Source organism: Didymosphaeria variabile (assembly GCF_027946475.1).
Source record: "Didymosphaeria variabile strain IMI 356815 chromosome Unknown scaffold_9, whole genome shotgun sequence".
Classification (NCBI taxonomy): domain Eukaryota; kingdom Fungi; phylum Ascomycota; class Dothideomycetes; order Pleosporales; family Didymosphaeriaceae; genus Didymosphaeria; species Didymosphaeria variabile.
This window is the reverse complement of record NW_026611628.1, coordinates 746,572-766,591: the sequence shown is the minus strand read 5'-3', so window position 1 is coordinate 766,591 and position 20,020 is coordinate 746,572. Positions and strand designations below refer to the sequence as shown.

The following is a 20,020-nucleotide window of genomic DNA, read 5'->3' as shown; positions in this document are numbered from 1 at the left end:
GGACCTCTACAACGTGGTCCAAGCAAATGACGTTGCTTGCAGACGTCAGATTTGATTCATGCACAAGCAGCAGCAATGACTCCTCGCATTCATATCTTGGAACGTAACGAATCGACAGCGATGGTGGTATCGATAAGCAGTACCAGCCTGCTGGATGAACACAACCGCGTTGCGCGCCGAGCACACGCAGCCAGTTTCTGTCACGGGATCGTTGATGAAGATCCGGCGGCCCTCAGCTCTTGATACCCCTCCCTCGCGTACGGACTTTATCTTGGTCTGATTCATCAGCAAGCGGCTTTCAAGAGGCACCTACTCGCTTGCTGCAGCTTTGACGAGCAAGACCCCGTCCCCGAGTCGCAAGCTGTCTAGGTCCGTCCACATATAACAACACCTGCTGTTACGGACTAGATCACAGTCAGCACTGCGGTGTCGATGCCAGTGGCGGCGCCTATTGGAGAATGTTGCATAACGTGTGGCTGTTTAATTCGACTGTTTCGGGTGAACAACTATCTACTCGCCAAACCAGATTCAAAGCTGGGGTTGTGGCCTTTTCTTGCGACGGGAGAACCAGCTTGACGCGGCCTCTACAAGCCGTCTAGATGCCCCACTATCGCTGCCGCTCGCCAGGCTTCCCGCGGCGGCTGGTAATGAAGCGGGAGCCGGACCAGAAGATGGCCAATCTTGCAACAGGGCTGAAGAGGCTCGGTCAAGTGCATGTCAGACGCCCACAGAAGATGACGCTCATCGCGCCCTAGATCGTGGTAGCGTGAAGGCCAGGAACAGAAAGCTTCGATCACGATCCGAAGTAATTCCATGTCGCTGCAGTGGTAGCTCGTCGGTGACAGCGACCGAAAGCTTGGCCTCCTTATATAGCACTCTCGGCAGCCCATTTAAGCGCCGGGCACCACGGCTTGCGCGTTCTCACGACGAGCGAGCTGATGTGATGCTTCTCCTGCCTTCACAGCGATTAGCTGCAGTTGTTCGAAAGGCGTAACAGATCAATACGGTCGGAATAGTGAGGGGAGCACAATTAGTAGAAGAAGCTGGCCATCGCCGGACGGTGCATCAGCATAGCCACACCCGCGCACGACCCCTTCTCCCCCAGAGCTTGACAGAGCTTGAGGCTGTGTTTCGTCGCATGTCTGTGAATCTGCCTCGAGTTGCCAGTTAGCTCTCGTCTCGTCATTACGCTCGACCTCCGATCAAGCTGTGCTTCTTGCTCCTCCCCCGCTGGCGCACTCGGGCTCCAGAGGTAACGTTGCCGCTTGCCGCTCACACCTCGCGCCCCTCGCACCGCCTTGGCATCGTCTCTTCGGGAGTCAGCCTTGACCGGTGCCTCGAGTCTTTCGCTGCTGCTGCGGCTGTCTTTCCATCGCAGCCACATCGCACGCTTCACGCCTACGTTTCAGCATCAAAGCTCCCCTGGCGGCCCGCAGCCTTCATCTGTCGACCTCCACCCTCGAACGACCGCGGGGCTTTTCGTCCCGTGAAGGACTAGCACTGCCCATTAGCCTCTGCGGCTGTTCCAGTATCCCTGTGCGAGGCGAATCCCGCATTGCGACACTTCATCCAACGTTCCTCTCCTTGTAGGCGCTTGCTGCTGTTGCTCTCGTCTTGTTGCCATTTGCGTCGGTTGATCCATTCCCCGGCGCGCCGCGAGCATCAACCTTTTGCGCTGTCTGGTTTTCGCGTTCGCCTACTCTCGTCTTGTCTCTGCTCTAGGCTGCTAAGCAGCGTTATGGCTCCCTGAGCAGCGAACGCGCCAGTCACGTTAATTCGAGGTGGATCTGGTTGACGCGGGATCCTACGTCTATCGCCGCCTCTATCGCAACGCCAAATTCGCCTTACGTTCTGCCTTCCAGGACCCTGGATCCCCACAATGAATACCATGGACAACCGCCCACAGGCTTTTAATAGTCAACGGCGCGAGCAGCGCCACACTGACGATGGATCGACGAACACGTTCCTACCCACTTCCTCAGGCAACTTCTTATTAGCAGATGCTCATGGCCAATTTACCTTTTCTGCAGAACCGACTTCCATGGTCGACTATAGCTCTATGACCGGACCCACTGGCCAGGAAACTGTCTTCACTCCAAATACTGGATCGTCTTTCGACTCTTCCTTGCACCCTGATGTTATCAGCCAGACGTACCCTCCTGCCAACGTGTATATGCAGGCGAACAACTACAGTCTTTCTCCACATAGTCGGAACGGTCACAGCATTTCACCCTCCCACTCTGTGGACCATCTCAGCCCTGAGGCTGGGTACATGAGCGACCCAAGCTATCACGACCTGAGCAACTATGCGACTCCCTCGTTCAACGGCCAATTTCTTGACGAGTCTTTCCAGCAACTGAACTTCGCGGACCACGTCGCACCTCAAGCATTCCCTCCATACCAAGGCGAAGTGGACATGAACATGTTGGCCAGTAATACCCTGGCTACATACAATGCTCAGGCGCCTACTATTCCAAGCAACGCACGGTTAGAATCTCATTCCCAACTTTTGTCGCCCTGTCCAACCAACAATTCTAGTCCTGTTGTAACAGACGAGACGTCGAGGAACGCAAACTTTCCTAACGTCCATTATACGGGCCTCGAATACAATACCTCATCCACCCCGCCTAGTCGGACTGCACCACTCCAGCACTCGACTCCAATCAAACAGCAGCAGCAGCAGCAACAACAAAGTCCAGCCCTGACGAACAGCCCCAGCAACATGTCTCTTGCCAATCCTCAGCCCCGTGCAACCCACCTGACAAGCCCTATCGTTCGAGTAGAGAATTATGGCGGACGAGACTCGCCTTCCCATTCCGATGTTAGCAGACCCATGAGCAAGCGCAGTCATGGTAGTCGCCGCTCGGGTAACCATCTCTCCCCTTTCCCCAACGACGAATCCTCGGATGATGGTGATGATGATGACATGCAACAACAAGTGCGAGTCCAGCCTGTTGTTCGGAGTGCCCAGCGCAACGAAGATGGATCATGGATGATCAGTCCGGCGTCCGGTCAGGGGGGACTCACGCCAGACGATCGTGACGCGATGGGCGATGCATGGGTTCCCAGTCTCGACGAGATTGCTGATAAAAGGAAGCAAGAGGAGAAGAAGCTTGATGTCCATGATTGGCTTTCCAAAAGTGAGGTGGGCAGTGAGACGGGAGACGCAGCTCCTTCAACAAATCTGCTGAAACCATTCACCACTCGACGAAGGGCAAAGAGCACAAATGATGCTCATGGCCGACAAGTCGTCGGGCCCGGCTATGGACTTGGTGTGCGTACTGATTTCGATCGGATCGACGACTCAGGTGTTCCCGGTCCGGGACTTTACATAGACGAACGCAGCGAAAATGATGATGAAAGCGACGATGGCGACGAAGTACCCGAATCACCGCCAGCCGAAGTCAGTGTTGTTGCTAGTCAGGCTGATAATGAGGTGTCGTACTTCCCTCCTCTCCAGCATGGTGGCTTGGTAGGTACTATTGTCCGCCCATGGGTCGATGTGCCTTCACAACCACCAACATCAACAACACGCTACCAACCTCCCACTTCGAGCGCCGCAATGATGCGATTCCGTATCCGAGCTAAGGACGTGGAGTCGGCATCGCTCGCGGCTACCGTTGGGTCACGGCGTCTCAGCGAGTCTGACTTGGGCAGTATTAGAGCCGCCCCAGGTGTCGTTAAGGTCATCGAACCGGATCTCAAGAAGCAAAAGGACAGACAAAGACGCCCTAGCTTTTTAGAGAACATTCTCCCTACGCGTAAACCTACCAACCTCCTGAAGCGTAAAGGCAGCATTCCCGTACAGCCACCGTCTCAAGAAAATATAATTGAGAAGCCTAAAGAGCCTGTGATGGAAAAGCCAAAGCGGATGGGGAGTTGGGGCCGGCCGAAATCACCACGGTTGGATACGACCGTTGCAATCCAAGGGCGGGACGTCGGACCTCCAAGTTCTACAGGACTGACGCCAAACACCGGAACTTGGTATCAGGGCGCCAGAAACGCAATTAGGCGGAGTAGAAGCCGAAGCGATATAGGCAAATCCCCAGGTCTAGCTGAGCTTATGACTCAACACGGCGGTCCGCCGATGCCGATGCTTGCTTCACCACTAGCAGAGACAGAAGCCACCAAGCCATCAGCACAGCCAAGTCCGACCGGGGATGACGATGAGGACGACATTCAAGATGCAATCACCATGAACCTTGAGGTTCGTTCCGACCCTATCATACCAACACCCGAGGGTTTCAAGACGCACGCTAGACAGCTCAACCCGCGATTGACGGATTACATGGTTGAACGCATCACGCAAGAACAAGTCAGACGATATAAGCGCTTACTTGAGTTTAAGGTGAAGCATCGAATTGCGGTTGAAAGTGGGAAATGCTTGTCTAACGGCTCTTCTCACAAGTTCTGCACTGAACTTGGTGGAGATTCTAAACAACTGACTCCTAAGGCGGGAAACAAGGATGGCGAAGCGCCATTCCTTGGATTCCAAATTACGGCACCCGGGTCTGATGACGATGACGGCGAAGCTCCGGCGGAGGGAACGCTCGCCGCTGCTGGATTCCCCTCTGGTGTTCCCCTGCCTCCGGTCAAACGACTTCCTGCCGAATTCGAATGTCCGCTATGCTTCAAAGTAAAGAAGTTCTACAAACCGTCTGACTGGACGAAACATGTGCATGAGGATGTCCAGCCGTTCACGTGCACTTTTCCTAACTGTGGAGAGCCCAAGTCCTTCAAACGCAAAGCCGATTGGGTCAGGCATGAAAATGAGCGTCATCGACAGTTGGAACACTGGACGTGCCAAATCGCTGATTGCAACCACACGTGTTACCGGAAGGATAATTTCGTTCAGCATCTCGTGCGAGAGCATAAGATCGCAGAACCGCGACAGCGCACTGGGAAGGGCGTAATCAAAGACGCACCCGGGAATGCGGATTCAGGTAGGTTTCCCTGCGTCTTGGAGGATTCTGGTGGCTAACGTGCATACAGATGACATCTGGGGACTGGTAGCTCGGTGCCGCCGTGACACGACGAAGCAGCCCAAAGATGAACCGTGTCGATTCTGTGGAAATATTTGCACCAGTTGGAAGAAACTTACAGTTCATCTCGCAAAGCACATGGAGCAGATTAGCATGCCAATTCTGCCTCTTGTAGACCAAAAGCAGATCAGCGCCGACACTGTCATTAGCCCGGTGGTCGAGATGCCGGAAACTCGCAAGCTTTCGGCCACGCCGAACCGATCGCCCGTAGATAACCCTTCCCGCTACAATCCGAACTCTACCCTGGCGCCGGGAATTGACCCTTCATATGGACAGTATCCCTCCGATACGCCTGGTGCAGCATCGAGTGTGATGCACACATATCCGCCCCCACAGATGGTGCCGTATAAAAGCGGGCAAGAACAATTGCCGAGTGGCAACTATGCAAACTATGCTATGCAAAACAGTCACAACTATTCTGGCAGGACATACCCTGGGTTACAAGAGCCTGCAAAAGCTAGGGGCGCATATGTCAACAACCTCCAGATTCCAAACCAGCAATACATGAACGGCAACATGCAGAATGGAGTCAGTCGGTTCCCCATCTCGCCCGTGTCCGCGGTTGGGCAGCAGCCGCCAATATTCAATACTTCTCCCGTGGACACAACCCCTTTTTCGACGGACACGATGGCGTCGACATACTTCACGCAAGAGCCGCAGAGCCTGGGCTCAAACGGAATGACTGACATGAGCGGTTTTGATGCAACGAACCCCATGCAGTATCAGCAGCCTGCTGCGTACCCAGACATGGGATACATGACTGCGCCGCAGCGCAACTATCAGTATCAGGCACAGTAAGCTGACGATGAATTATTCCCTTGGCGCGACATTGTGCGACAGTAAGAAACGCAGTTGCACTCGCTTAGTTAATGTTGGTTTTCTCCTACGCTCCGTTTCGTTCTAGATATCCCCACGGTACGTCGGAGTTCCTTTGGGTAGAGGGAGGCTATTGGTGTTGGTTGGCTTCTCTGCTCGTGGATGATAGGGATGGTACACGATTGATTTTTGACGATTCTTGATGATGGCCGTGGACGCATTTCCGGCGTTCTTCCCTTCGCTTACGGATTTTCCTTGACCGTTGTTCCCTAGCATCTGCAAGCGTCGAGCGACTGTACGTTTAGAATCGAAGTCTATTCACTATGAAATCCCTGCTGCCAACGTCTTCACCTGTACTCGGGTGACGGCGAGTTGCGTGCATACCCTCTCGCTTTCGCACCGTCTACCCCGAAAGCAGAGGCACGACACGGTAAGGTTCGTGCGGCTCATGGGTGGCGACTGGCCAACCAACAATGATTGATGCACATGGGCACACTGGGCTGAGAGGTAAAAAGCGCGCCGGAAAGGGCAAGTGTGGAAGTGGCCGTGAAGGTTCTACTTGGTTTCGCGATACGATTGGGTGTAGGGCTGAGCATCAGCCTTGCCTCATGAAGTGCGCGTGAGCTTCGTTGGGTCGCTGGATGCAGGGCAGTATTACCTGACGTGCGACTCTCCGCTCTCGACCGTGTCCAGGACGTTGGATACGCATGCGATATTGATTGCACATGTCCAGCGTCGTTGGCGTGCTGCGGGATGAGCCTGTCTCTCAGCAAGCCACACGGAGGGCACACTCGATGACGGTTGTGCGCGCCCACCCAGAAGCTGCGCAGAGCAACATGGTCGTAATACGGCGTGCTGAGCCCGCACTCGCTCGTCGTTGGCAGCCGCCGCTCGACACAGCCACCCATGTATGGGCGTCGCTGGTCCCCGCGTGGTGGTAGTCCTCGGCTTGGCAAAGAAGGCAACCGTCGCCTTGTGCCCTCTTGCAGAGGAGGCCGCCCGCAGCTTGCTGCATCAAACCTTCACCACCGCCAGATGTGGCTAGAAAGCCTTGCTCCGCGCATGCCACCATGCCACACGATCCAGGCCTGCATCGCACCCTCGTCGCTCGGTAACACTTGCAAATTGCTGTCGCTTGCGCCGGCATCCCGCTCAACTTGGCCGTCTTCTACACCGGTGTCCGTGCGAGCATCCAGAGGTCCTTCACCCGTACAGTGGAGCAGCTCCCAATCAACCGTCCGACGTGTGACAGTCGTCAGCGCATGGGGCGGTGAGCCGCATAAGGGTATACTACTGCAATGATCGCTCACTTTTCCCACTTCCTGTGACTTTCCATCACCAGACCCGTTGAGGCGCGCCATCGGGCTGAAGGCTGCAGCCTACCTTTTCGCCGGCCGCTTCGCGTTATTTCATTCCACGTTGTGACGAGCGTGTCTCAGTGTCATACTTCGGTAGGTCTTGAGAGCTTGGGTAGCATGGCCTGTGTATGCATGTACACGTGGGCGCTGCGGCCTCAGGCGTTGATTATTGCTGACACTGACCAGGCATCGATATGGCACAGCCGAACGAAAACCCCGCCATACAGTACATCGGAGCCGACGGATCCGTATGTGCTTGCTCCATATTTATTTCATGTCCTTGATTGTAACTTTTGCAGTACTACTTCGATCCTCAGGCCCCACACGTCGGCAATGAGTATCAACAACAATGGAGGCATCCCGGACCAGCACCTGTCCGGAATACCCCCAGTCCATCGGGAACTGCTTCTACCACAATGACTGCTCCTATGTTCTTCAACGGCCACCCGGGAATATCACCCAGCGTACACCCACAGGATAGTAGGATGAGCAATAATCTTCAAGGTCTATCTCACCTGGCTGTTCCAAGTCACTCCGGCCATCCTCGCTCCACCATGAGTAGCCCTAGCGATGTGGATCATTTGACATCCCCCATATACCCGTACGCGCCTGGATTCACACCGAATCATACAGGTGGCGTATCTCATTCCGCAAATCTACAGACAAACACAGGTCACGCGATGGCCGGAGTAAACGGGAGAATGGATCCTGTTTCCAATATGGAATCACTGTCCTTGAACAGGTACAGCAACGCTCAGAGTGATGAGCCATGGAATCCCATGCGGGTTGCATATAGCGAAAGTGCTGCGGGCCGCTCTTCTTTCACTGGGTCAAACATGAAGTTTAGCCAATACCGCCAGCAGCCCAGTTCAGACTTTGAGAGTGTATTAGGACATAGATCTGACTCTGGCTACTACTCCACCCATCCAGCGCCCCAGTCTGTGATCAGCAATGATCCAGAACGTGTTGACCATGAACTACCGTCTGATATGTTTCATGTAGCGAACCTAAATGTAGGCTCTGCACCAAGCGAGTCGACGACGGAGTATGTTCCGCCTCAATCAGATCAGACATCGGTATACAGTGGCCGCAGTCAAAACAAGAGCATACACGTATGTTCGAAGTGTAAAGAAGTCTCCAAATGTCCTTCTGACTACAAGTATGTACCAACAAGAATATCTAGAATCTCTTGCTCATTCTCCATTTGCAGGAAGCATATGCTCAAACATGACAAGCCACACACATGCGATGTCAGCGGCTGTCGTCGGGCAGCCCAAGGCAAGGGTTTCACTACAATTAATGACCTCCTGCGGCATAAGAAGAGTGTACATCGCATTGGAGTAGAACGAGACTCTTATCAATGCGCCTCTGAGCATTGTCGTAATCGAGGCAAGATCTGGCCACGGCTAGATAATTTCAAACAACACATCAGTCGCATGCATAAGGATGAAGACGAGACAGAACTTATTCGCAAGTACGTTCCTTACAGATCTTGAGATGCGTAAATGTGCTGAATTTTGCAGATCTGCATATCGAGGCCCAATTCCTCCATCACCGATGACCCAGGCCGACATGCTTGCCGGGATTGGGGTTGAAGCGCAAGTTGCTGGTAATGAGCTTGATGATCCCGCGTCCGGAATAAGCTTAACCCCAGACCAGGACGAGAACCCTTGGGCCCACGGTTTTGATCAAGGCTCCCATAAGTACATACTGGACGGTGAGCGAATGACTCGCCATGAGAGCGATCAATTCCTCAGAGCTCCAGATACGTACACCAGGCCCAGAAATGGAAGAAGATCCATCACGCCCTTATCCTCGACAGATAGCAATCCGGAGAAGCGTCAACGCCAGGACTCACTAGAAATGCTTGCCGATGTTGCATCAATCCAGCCTGCTACCGTTTCCTCGTCATTCCGCCACCTATCTAGTGCACCTCAGACCAAGGCTGAACAGCAAAGACAAGTGACCCATGCCGAGCAACAACGTATGGCTCTTCAAAAATTCGGCAAAGCCTTATTAGCTGAATGCCAGGCTGATCCTTCCGCTGATGGTACCGACCTGGAGAATGTAGTCCTGCGAATATTATCAGGTACGAACCCTCAGATGCAGGACGGAAGACAGGCTATTTTCGAACGTCCCCCGAGTGAAGACTTCGAGCCGGATCACCCACGCTTAGATACGATCATGACAAAGACGGAAGCTCTCAAAGCTTCACAGGCGATATCTAAGATTATCAAGCACAGTAGAAGTGCTTCATTCACCTCCCGATCTCGTCGGTCTTCGAGGGTCTCGTCTTCTGATAAGCTGCAATGCCCGCACTGCGAAGTCAACCTGGCTCGAGCTTGCGACATGAAAAAACACATGAAACGCCACACTAAGCCTTACGGTTGCACCTATCCTAAATGTCACAAACGGTTCGGAGCGAAATCAGATTGGAAGCGGCACGAGAACAGCCAACACTTTCAAATGGAATCTTTCCGCTGTCAACGGAAAGATCCGACAATCCGTAAGCCTTGCGGAGAGCTATTCCAGCGCGTTGAGCTTTTCAGACAGCACCTTGTCAATGAACATAAAGTTGACAAGGGTTCTGACGTATCCGGCGAGGCAAAAGCCTGTCGTATTGGTAAGAACTACCAAGGACAGTTCTGGTGCGGTTTCTGTCAGATGATCGTGAAGCTGAAGGAAAGACGCAACGCTGCTTGGGATGAGAGATTCGATCATATAGACGCACATTTCAACAAGGAGAAAAGAGGTATCGAGCAATGGTTATGTGTGGAGACACGGAAAACGAAGGGAGAGTCCTTGAAAGAGATGGACAGGACAAGGTTTGATGAGGACGATGGAGACGAGGATGGTGATGGCGAGCCAGATGACAGCCCGCCGCCGACTGCCGGCGGAGCAAGCGATGGAACATACCAGTCGCATGAGGCATTTCCAAGACCTCCTTCGATACCGCCATCAATGACTGTTGCGGAAGACGTAACAAGAAAGAGACGGTATCCTGTCGAAGAGTTCGCGCCACCACCAGTTCAGAAACGAAGGAGGACGGACGTCAATCGCTATTGTGTAAGTTTGTATGCTCTTCGCTGAAACGGTGTTACTAATAGTTCACAGTGTTCATGCGGGAACGGACCATGGCCTGGGAATATGTATGTGGTCTGTATGAGCTGTGAGCATCGCATCTGTACTAGTTGTCCAGTCGATGGCATAGCGGGAGGGCTGGATGGCGGTATAATGTTGGGTTGATTTGATCTGAACTGTTTTGAGCGTGGCAATGGGCGGACAGCGTTGATTTGAATACCCGAGTAGCTTGCATATTTTATTCCCAGATAGTCGATGTATTCAATGGGAATCCGACTACTTTCGGCCATAATTCCGACATACGTAGACGAAAATATGTCACGTCGACGAAGCCCACCAGGCTGCCTCATCCGGTACACCTTGTTAGGTGACTTATGTATTTGAGCCATCGTATACAGCTCAGCGTCAAGATACCACGACTCGATTGTGCTCAAGTCTCTTTTGCGTACCCGTTCGTGCGTCAATTCCCCACTTCCTGTGGAGTGAAGGGGGCGGGCACGTGCGTCCGTGCGCTCGGTAAAATGATAAAGGTGGCCTCGAAACCGCGAGCTTAGCTTGAGAGCTTCGTGACGCGGCCTGGAGTGCAACGTCTCTCTTCAACCACCAATTCCTCCCACCATGGCGGCCGAAGTGTCAGAGACAGACCAATTCATAAAGCAGGTCAGCGGCCGGAATACGCGAGGCCTGCTTCGTGTCATCATCCTGTGTCTGATTGCGGGCGCTGCTGTTGCTAGTCGTCTGTTCTCCGTTATCCGCTTTGAGAGCATTATTCACGAATGTAAGAGTGACAGTCAGCTGCTAGATGTGTTTGAATTAATTGCAATGCAGTCGATCCGTGGTTCAACTTTCGAGCAACGAAATACCTCGTTCAGAATGGCTTCTACAGCTTCTGGGATTGGTTCGATGACCGTAAGCACCCTTCGCGCTCAGCACTCCCAGACTACCGTCAGTAGCATCGAGAACTTTAAGCTGACACCATTGGATATGTAGGAACATGGCACCCTCTCGGACGAGTTACTGGTGGTACCCTTTACCCCGGTCTGATGGTGACCAGCGGCGCCATCTATCACCTTCTCCGCTTCCTTACGCTCCCCGTTGACATCCGTAACATTTGCGTGCTCCTCGCACCGGGCTTCTCAGGCCTCACTGCCCTCGCAACGTACCTCCTGACCTCCGAGATGGTCACGTCCCCCTCCGCCGGTCTCCTAGCCGCCGCCTTCATGGGCATCACCCCGGGTTATATCTCGCGATCCGTCGCCGGAAGTTACGATAACGAGGCTATCGCCATTTTCCTGTTGGTATTCACCTTCTTCCTCTGGATCAAGGCAGTCAAGAACGGATCCATGTTCTGGGGCGCGTTGACGGCGCTGTTCTACGGATACATGGTGTCGGCGTGGGGTGGTTATGTCTTCATTACGAACTTGTTACCGCTGCATGCTTTCGTGCTCATCTGCATGGGACGGTACAGCCCCAGGTTGTACGTCAGCTATACTTCGTGGTATGCGCTGGGCACGCTTGCTAGCATGCAGATTCCGTTCGTCGGGTTCCTACCCATTAGGAGTAGTGAGCACATGTCCGCGCTCGGCGTCTTTGGTCTCCTCCAGTTGGTTGGAGGAGTTGAGTGGATCCGAACTCAGCTCCCGAGCAAGCAGTTCCAGACGCTTCTCCGCGCGCTTGTCCTATTCATCTTTGTCGTCGCTTTCGGGGGCCTTGTTCTCCTGACGGTATCCGGCGTCATTGCTCCTTGGACTGGCCGTTTCTACTCTCTTTGGGATACCGGATATGCGAAGATCCACATTCCCATCATTGCCTCCGTCTCCGAGCACCAGCCGACCGCGTGGCCTGCCTTCTTCTTCGACTTGAGCATGATGATCTGGCTGTTCCCGGCCGGTGTTTATATGTGCTTCCGCAAGTTGACCGACGAGCAAGTGTTTATCGTCATCTACGCCGTGCTTGCTAGTTACTTTGCTGGTGTCATGGTTCGTCTCATGCTGACTTTGACACCCATTGTCTGCGTTGCCTCCGCGATGGCCTTCTCGCAGATCCTTGACACCTACCTAGATGCCAAAACACCAAAGGCTGCGCCCAAGGAAAATGGAGACTCAAAGGATGCTGCCAAAGTTGCTGCGGCCGCAGTGCTTCCAGATGGTCTTCGTTCCACTCGCCAGCCTCTTGTCGGAGTTTACTCGTACGCCTCGAAGCTCACAGTTATGGGAGCTTCGGTTGTCTACTTGCTTTTGTTTGTACTTCACTGCACTTGGGTCACTTCCAACGCCTATTCCTCGCCCTCAGTCGTGCTTGCATCCCGCCTCCCTGACGGCAGCCAGCACATCATCGATGACTACCGTGAGGCCTACTACTGGCTCCGTCAGAACACCCCTGACAACGCCAAAATCATGTCCTGGTGGGATTATGGCTACCAGATCGGTGGTATGGCTGATAGGCCGACGCTTGTTGACAACAACACGTGGAACAACACTCACATCGCCACTGTGGGTAAGGCTATGAGCTCCAGGGAAGAGGTCAGCTACCCGATCATGCGCCAACACGAGGTCGACTACGTCTTGGTCGTTTTCGGTGGTCTCCTCGGATACTCTGGTGACGATATCAACAAGTTCCTCTGGATGGTTCGCATCGCTGAAGGTATCTGGCCTGAGGAGGTCAAGGAGCGCAACTTCTTCACGCCGCGAGGCGAGTACCGCGTGGACGACGAGGCCACCCCGACCATGAAGAACAGCTTGATGCAAGTTACACAACTCCAACATTTATCTACGCATACTAACAACCAGTAGGTACAAGATGTCTTATTACAACTACCACACGCTGTTCCCGGCTGGACAGGCTACTGATCGTGTTCGTGGAGCGCGGCTCCCTGCCCAGGGCCCCGAACTCAGCACGATTGAGGAAGCCTTCACCAGCGAGAACTGGATTATCAGGATCTACAAGGTCAAGGAACCCGACAACTTTGGACGTGACCACCAAAGCGCCACGTCGTTTGACAAGGGCCATAAGAAGAAGAAGGCACCGAAGAGGAAAGGCCCGCGTGTTCTAAGGGTCGAGTGAATATTTCCCACATAAGCGTATTTTCTTAGTAGACTTCGAGCATTGTAAAAATAGGCCGGTTGGCAACCTCGACAGGCAGGCGTTGGGTGGACAATAAAAGCAGAATAGCCCCCAGTCTCACTTGACATTGGGCCGTGAAGCACATGTCAGGCAGGAGCGTGTTGTCGATGGGGTTGGGTGGGATATGAGCAGGTAAAGGAGAATCGTCGTGTCGCATCGGCAGCGGCATTAGCCGGCGTTCGAGGTAGGGGCTGAGGTAGGAATAGAGCAAAGACGTAAACAAGGTCGCTTCGAAATTTGGTCTTTCACTGCATGATCTCTCCTTGATGGTCCTCCAATGAGCTTCTTCCGCCGCTCTGACTTCTCTCTTCTCAACCCCACCGTCTACTCTTAGGCTTCGCCCCCCTCTCTCCACGTCTCTTCCTGTCGTTAACTTGTTACACCAACTTCGCCCACTCAGCATTGGGCTTCGCGCGCGGACTTCAGGCTCGTGCCTTCCAGTTGTCACCATGGCTGCCGAGGCACTCAAGGCTTATCAAGAGTACATGGGCGGCAGCGCGGGCAGCAACAATGCACAGCAGCAGCAGCAGCAAGGACCGCAAGGGCAGCAGCCCGGCGCGAACTTCCAGAACCCATATGCTGCCGGATATGGCGCGCACATGCAGCAGGTGCCGCAGGGTATCCAAAATCCGTACGCCGCCCAGCAGCAGTATCTTCAATCTAACCCTGTGTACGTACTTCAATATCATGCTCGCCTTTCTGCGCAATGGCTAACCCACTCACCAGAAGTAATCCCGATCTGTATACATACCCACTTGACCTGTCCAAGCTCAGCACCGCGCTTCTCCCGGCACGTTCCACTGATGTACAACAGTTCACCCGTGCTCACGTCCCTCCCGCTGCCCCGACTCCACCTCCTGCAGTGCCACAAGCAGCGGCCTCGAATGCTGCGCTGGCACAGCACGGCCAGCTGCAGCCTTACATACCGCAGGCCCCTGTCGGGGGACACGCCAGGCACCAGGGTTATGTAGACCTGCCAAGAGGTTATAACCCTCTACCGCAGTCTCCTGGGGCTGGCTACGCGGGTGGATGGCACTATAATCAAGCAGGACCGCCGACGAATCAGCTTGGTTACGACAACGCTCCTGCAATGGCACCGGTATGTTATCTTCTTCATGATCGATGACTTGGGCAACCTTGAAATGGGCGTGGCAAGCGTACTGACAAACACAGGTTCAGCCCGAGCCGGCATACCATTTAAGAGACTGGAGCTTCGAGAGCACGAGAGAGCGCAATCGCTCTCGCTATTCCGGACTATGGCCACCACCAGATGTAGTGAGAATACCTTCGCGCCCGCCACCTTCAAAGGAGGTCTTTCCTGTGCCCGATGTCCCTCCGCTAGCACTCTGCCATGTCTGTAGTGTGTGCGGTCAGATGCGTTCTGCGGGCTACCATCGCCATCACCCAATCATTCCTGGACAGGCTCTCACCAGCACACCCTGCCGCCGTTGTAAGAAGAGGGCAAGGAAAGCGAAAGGGAGGAGGGAGAAAGAGAGTGCGAGGCAAGAAGAGACAGAGCCTTCAGAAAATACCATCACTATCAAGATCGATGATGGTGAGCGCCGCGGTCGTGCGCGTGCACGGGTGGTGTGTCAGGTGGATAGGCATCACTCACTCAGTCCCGAACGCGTCGTTTACAGGCCTAGTGGTCGCGCCAATGTTGGACTGAGGGAGTCTACGCGCGTGGAACATCGCACAGCGCAAGATATGAGTCCAGAGAGCAGCCCGCCAGCTGTTCTGAGGCGCCGAACTAGATCTGAGGTTCGAATCTCTTCCGTGAGCCCGCCTCCGGACGGCATCCGAGTTCGTTACCGAAGGGAAGAAGAGTACGAGCGGCAGCGTAGTTCATCTCCTGATGCTAGAGCTCGGCTTGCGGCACATGGATTCCGTACATTCACACCAACTGAGGTCCCCGGTTACTACCCGGAAGAGACTCACTCTCCGGCGCCAGCACCACTCCGTGGCATCCTGAAGAATCCTTCCCAATTCCAAGAGGCGCAGCCGACCAGGCATAAGATGGAGAGAAGTCACGACAGTATGTTACCCGAAGTGGGAGGCAATCGCGTGCAGTTTGGCCGTGAGCCTAGGTCTGCGGAGCGCGTGAGGGAGTCTTATGTTCGGTGCACAACCTGCAAGGGCGATGAATGTGTCTGCGATGACGACTACGCCTATCGTAGTCGCCGACGTTATCACTATCAACGGGGGCATGTTGAAGAAATCCCTTCCCCCGAACCGCTTATCCAAAGGCTCGAAGGACTTCGTGTGCGAGAGGATATATCGCCTCGGCCCTATGTTCGAGGCCGGGCGCATGAGGGCGCTAATCACCAATTGCCGCCTGCAGTGGACGAACGCGGACGCACCCACTATCCCCACCGCGAGAACCGCCGTGAGCCATCTCCCCTCAGGAGGGCTACTTCTCAACTTCGGGACCTTGGTCAGAGAGTCTGTCGAAGGTTTTCTCGCTCCCCGACACCTCAGCCGAACCGCAAGCACGAGGATTGGGACGATGCTACGGACTCTGACAGCGAGATCAGCGGTGAGCACTATTGGGTCAGGTATCATGATGTCGATGAAAATGGAATGCCGGCTACGATCTACGAGGAGCGCGTCAAGAAAGCGTTGCCGGCTGGGGGAAGGCATGAGGCACCGGCCCTTACGAGAGGGTTTGCGCCGGTGAAGGACCGTTGATGGCCTAGCATGAGCAGGAGTCTTTGGTCAAAACTGATGCACTGGCCTTTAGAGTGCTGGATGTGCTTTTGTGGCGGCAAGGTGTTTTGCACGGTACGAGGTTTTCACTTCTTTTTTTCTATCCCTTCCCCTTTCTTACTTTCTGTCTTATTATACCCGTCTCTTCTTTTTTCGTCGGTATAAGGCGCTTCACCTTGGGAAGATCTTCCCTCTGCCTCTGGGCTCCATAATGTGGCTCGGATGGCTGCGCGATGTGCGAATCTTCTGTCTGCATTTATACCCGGTCTATTGATACGGGAGTAATTCCCTCTCCCTCGTATGTTAGAGTTAGAGGCCTTGTCTTTGATTTCCTTAGCTCATATACAAAAGTCATTCTCAGGTCATTACGGAGGTTGCCACAACATGCGCAAGAGATAGGGGTGTGTATATCAATGTGTAGTCAGGCTTTCTTGTACTGTACAGCTACGGGATCTCCGCTCGATTGTTGAAACAAGAGGAGCCACAGGTGTAGTTCACAATGCACGCCTCTCACTGCTTACGCCGTTCCTCCTCTATTAGCACTTTCAATAATTCCGAACCCCAGGCTGTGTCCCAAAACTTTGAAACTTCTCCTAACTCATTGAGCTCGGAGATCATAGAAGGCGGGGGCGAAGGAGCTCGTGGTCGTGGTGAGGGTCGAGGTTCACGAGGATCATCGGGATTGGCCGTCTGGTTCCGAGGTGAGCTTGGTGGCGGAGAGGGATCTGGCTGGGGCTGGAAGTGAGACTTAGGAGGACGCGTACGACGTGATGGCATTGTGTGATGTTGTTTAGATGGGTTTGGCTGATTGTAAATGCAGGTATTGATAGCGGTGTAATTGGATTGAGGGCTTGACGATCGATGTTGCTGTTGTGAGGAGGATGAGGAGGTGCGAGGAGGGACATATATATACGGGAGCGAGAGCATCTCTGACTCTGAAAGGGAGAACGTATGATGGCGAGGTTTGGAAAATGCTACGTGGATTCTAGTGAGGTCCGTTGTAAGACTCACTTCAAGGGTTTAGTACAGAGTGACACATAACTTGGAGTGTATTTACTCACGACGTGTCGCGATATGCTGAGAGATGGGCGAAGGGTCTGTGGTACAGATAGTTGCGTGAATAGAGTAGCACGTTGGTTTGGATGGGCGTGGGGTCCGGAAAGCGTAACGCTTGCATGGGGACGGTATTCGGGCAAATATTGGACAATTTCTCGCGTTGGTAGAGAGTACATGGTGAGCACACGAGGCTTTTGCAATTACGTTCAATGGTTACAAGCAATGTGGCGATCATCGCTGGCAGGTAGTACACAACGTTGGCTTCAGACTCGAGTCAAATTCAGGATTAAGTTCAAAAGCACTATCTTTCTCCACCTTCAAAACTCATAGTTGAAGCTTCGCCATCGCGTTGTTCCTGCCAATTCTCCAATCTATGCTACTTGCTGACACAAACGGTAGCGGCACCATAATCGGTCCGCTCGTGAGTCACTTTACGCTCAGCCTCGACTCGACCACAAAACGTCGGGACATGCTCGATCAGCGATGGAAAATGCTACAGTTCTAAGTGTTCTCCACCATGTCTATAGAAATGCATATAAATTACGATCGCACATGCATGACTTGCGCGGACGGATAATCATGGTAATGACCGGTGATCAGATGAAGTTCCTGTATCAGGATGAGGAGAGCAGGCACTCCCAATAGTCTCGCGAGTACTCGGGAGAATTTTTCTGTGAAGAAAGGAGCTTTTTTGAGGTCGAATTGGAGAGTCGAGGGGTAGGGTAGATGATCTATCACGACCTGCACTGCAGACTTATCATTGTCTTCTTTCTGCACACACGCGCGAGATCTTTGCTGATGGAAGCTCCTAAATGGGCATAAAAGATAATCTCGAGATGTTTCATTCAACATTACAGCATTATATATCGTGTATGTACGCCTAGTAAGGGAGGGTAGGCACCCTGACGGAGCCATTAGTTCGCTCGGGGTAGTGGATCGCGCCCTCGGCCTTTGCACAGTTCGTGTAGTAAGTCGCTGATGCATTTACGGGGATCGTGTTCATCTCTTGGGGCCGTCCATACACCTGTGGTTCAGTTTAGCTTCTGCGCTTCCTAGTGATGCGTATTCAGCGCTTACATATTCGTAATACCACACCTCAGAAAGGACAGTGTATCCATTGTCTGTGCTGTTCTTTCCTGCCTCGGTGGTGTTGTAGCGAGGCCCAGTGCAGCCAATGAACGGCAGTCCACCATGCTGCTCCACAAGAGGGTCGCGGATGGCCTCATACGAGTAGGTGGTGCAGTTGGACGGCGTGATGTCAACCTCCTCCAACCAGTCGAAAGTAGGGAAGCGCTTGTAGTATTGGATAGCGGTCTCGAAGAAATCAACAACTTCCTCGTGCTTGCGGTACTGCGGACCATAGCACGGGACGTTGAAGGTCGAGAAGCACGTAGCGTGCTTAGAGAACTCGTGGCCCCAGAATCCAGCGTTGTCTTGGTTCTGCGCGATCCAATAGTTATTCATGTACTCAAGCAAGTCGTACTTGCCGAATGGCTCGAGGAAAGTGCCGATGTTTGAGCCGTTGTAAGCTGGAACGGGAACACCATCGGGCTTTCCGGTGGTAGTGTCTAAAGGTAGGGGTACTAAGTCAGTGTAATGTTAAAAAATCAGGAGAATGGGTAAAGTAGGTGTTCTGGCCAGCTCGTAATGTCCGAAAACGTCAGACTTAGTGTAAGGCCTGGAGTCTTCAGGCAGCCGGCCAGCCTGAACACCAACTTTGCACCCCAAACATGACGTACTAGGCGATGGAATTGGATCATATTGGCGAGTTAGATCACAGTAGGAAGTATACAATCCTGAGCAGAAGTCTGGCCAAAGACCGTGGAGCGTCCATGTGTCTTGAGGCAATAGTTGACCAGCTTGCTCGCCCCCGGTGTATGTACTCCAGAATTGAGTGGAGAGCACAAGTCCACCAAAGGTCTCAACGCAGCATGAATCCACGAGCGAAGAATTCTGTGGCGGGCAGGAGAGCAGAGGGTTCTGAAGCTCGCAGGTATGATTGTAGGGACTCTGGTCAGGGTACAATTGCCCAGACGCAGTGCTGGCTAGCACAGCGGCTGCTGCGAAAGTGGAACGCATTTTGGTCGCTGAGTTGAACGCTTTGGCAATGCGATCGAGGAGGTATTCCAAAGAAATGGAGCGAAGTTCCCAGAGATCCAAAATCTTGGCCGCAGTCCACGACTTATGAAGTCGAAGCGCGTAAAGCTCTTTCCCGGAAAAGGAAGGTCATCCTACGAGAGTCCAATAGCAATTCCATGGCGGCGAACTGCGATGGTACCTGCAGCGTACGCTAGGGACAGGGTATGTACCTCGTGCTCTTTTCATTGGTTATCGCGTTGATAAGAGGACGGAAATGGAGGCAAGAAACGATGCTCGCTCCGAGGGAGAGGCGGTCCATCGGCAACAACGAGCGAAAGTCCCTCCCGTGGCGAGAAGCGATAGCCACAGGCAGTTAGTCCTTATTCGCATCCTGCAGATAGAACGCATCATGGTGGACCTGGTGGCTTCCCAAAACCTGGGCGCTGGAAACCCACGGTGGGTGATTCAAAGTGTGCTGGGAGTGCCCAATCAAAAGTCGAGGAAGCTGCCACGTGACACTTCGCCTGCCGCGGCCTCGGCTCCAGCCTTCTAGGAATGTTGGCATCATCGTGTGGGGACCTCACCAGCAAGCTCACCACTTCTGGATACACACCACAGTGATAGAAATCCAAAGGGTTCTATTGTCGTCTCGTCCCTGTAGCAGCTTAGTACATCTGGCCTTTACGAACGGCGCCGCGGACGAATTGTCTTGCCGAAGGGTCTTTGTGACGTCCATTTCCCCGTCTAAACTCCGTCACA

General features: G+C 53.5%; 5 protein-coding genes across 5 annotated transcripts; 4 read left to right on the top strand and 1 right to left on the bottom strand.

The window, feature by feature from the left end:
* Positions 1-1,879: 1,879 nt before the first annotated feature.
* Positions 1,880-5,840, top strand: N0V89_011543 (uncharacterized protein; the record flags this gene model as incomplete). Its single annotated transcript, XM_056220274.1, has 2 exons — positions 1,880-4,943; positions 4,993-5,840. 2 exons carry the CDS (start codon positions 1,880-1,882, stop codon positions 5,838-5,840), a joined length of 3,912 nt encoding a protein of 1,303 aa, XP_056065577.1.
* A 2,812-nt stretch (positions 5,841-8,652) lies between these two features.
* On the top strand, positions 8,653-10,389 carry N0V89_011542 (uncharacterized protein; the record flags this gene model as incomplete). The annotated part of the gene is made up of 3 exons (XM_056220273.1): positions 8,653-8,690; positions 8,740-10,280; positions 10,331-10,389. The coding sequence occupies 3 exons, from the start codon at positions 8,653-8,655 to the stop codon at positions 10,387-10,389; spliced, it is 1,638 nt and encodes a 545-aa protein (XP_056065576.1).
* Positions 10,390-10,915: 526 nt separating this feature from the next.
* Positions 10,916-13,360, top strand: STT3 (oligosaccharyl transferase stt3 subunit; the record flags this gene model as incomplete). The annotated part of the gene is made up of 4 exons (XM_056220272.1): positions 10,916-11,075; positions 11,126-11,206; positions 11,288-13,040; positions 13,090-13,360. 4 exons carry the CDS (start codon positions 10,916-10,918, stop codon positions 13,358-13,360), a joined length of 2,265 nt encoding a protein of 754 aa, XP_056065575.1.
* Positions 13,361-13,869: 509 nt separating this feature from the next.
* Positions 13,870-16,108, top strand: N0V89_011540 (uncharacterized protein; the record flags this gene model as incomplete). Its single annotated transcript, XM_056220271.1, has 4 exons — positions 13,870-14,090; positions 14,147-14,519; positions 14,594-15,455; positions 15,762-16,108. The coding sequence occupies 4 exons, from the start codon at positions 13,870-13,872 to the stop codon at positions 16,106-16,108; spliced, it is 1,803 nt and encodes a 600-aa protein (XP_056065574.1).
* Positions 16,109-18,062: 1,954 nt separating this feature from the next.
* On the bottom strand, positions 18,063-19,261 carry N0V89_011539 (uncharacterized protein; the record flags this gene model as incomplete). The annotated part of the gene is made up of 3 exons (XM_056220270.1): positions 18,063-18,206; positions 18,260-18,750; positions 18,922-19,261. The coding sequence occupies 3 exons, from the start codon at positions 19,259-19,261 to the stop codon at positions 18,063-18,065; spliced, it is 975 nt and encodes a 324-aa protein (XP_056065573.1).
* Positions 19,262-20,020: the final 759 nt, after the last annotated feature.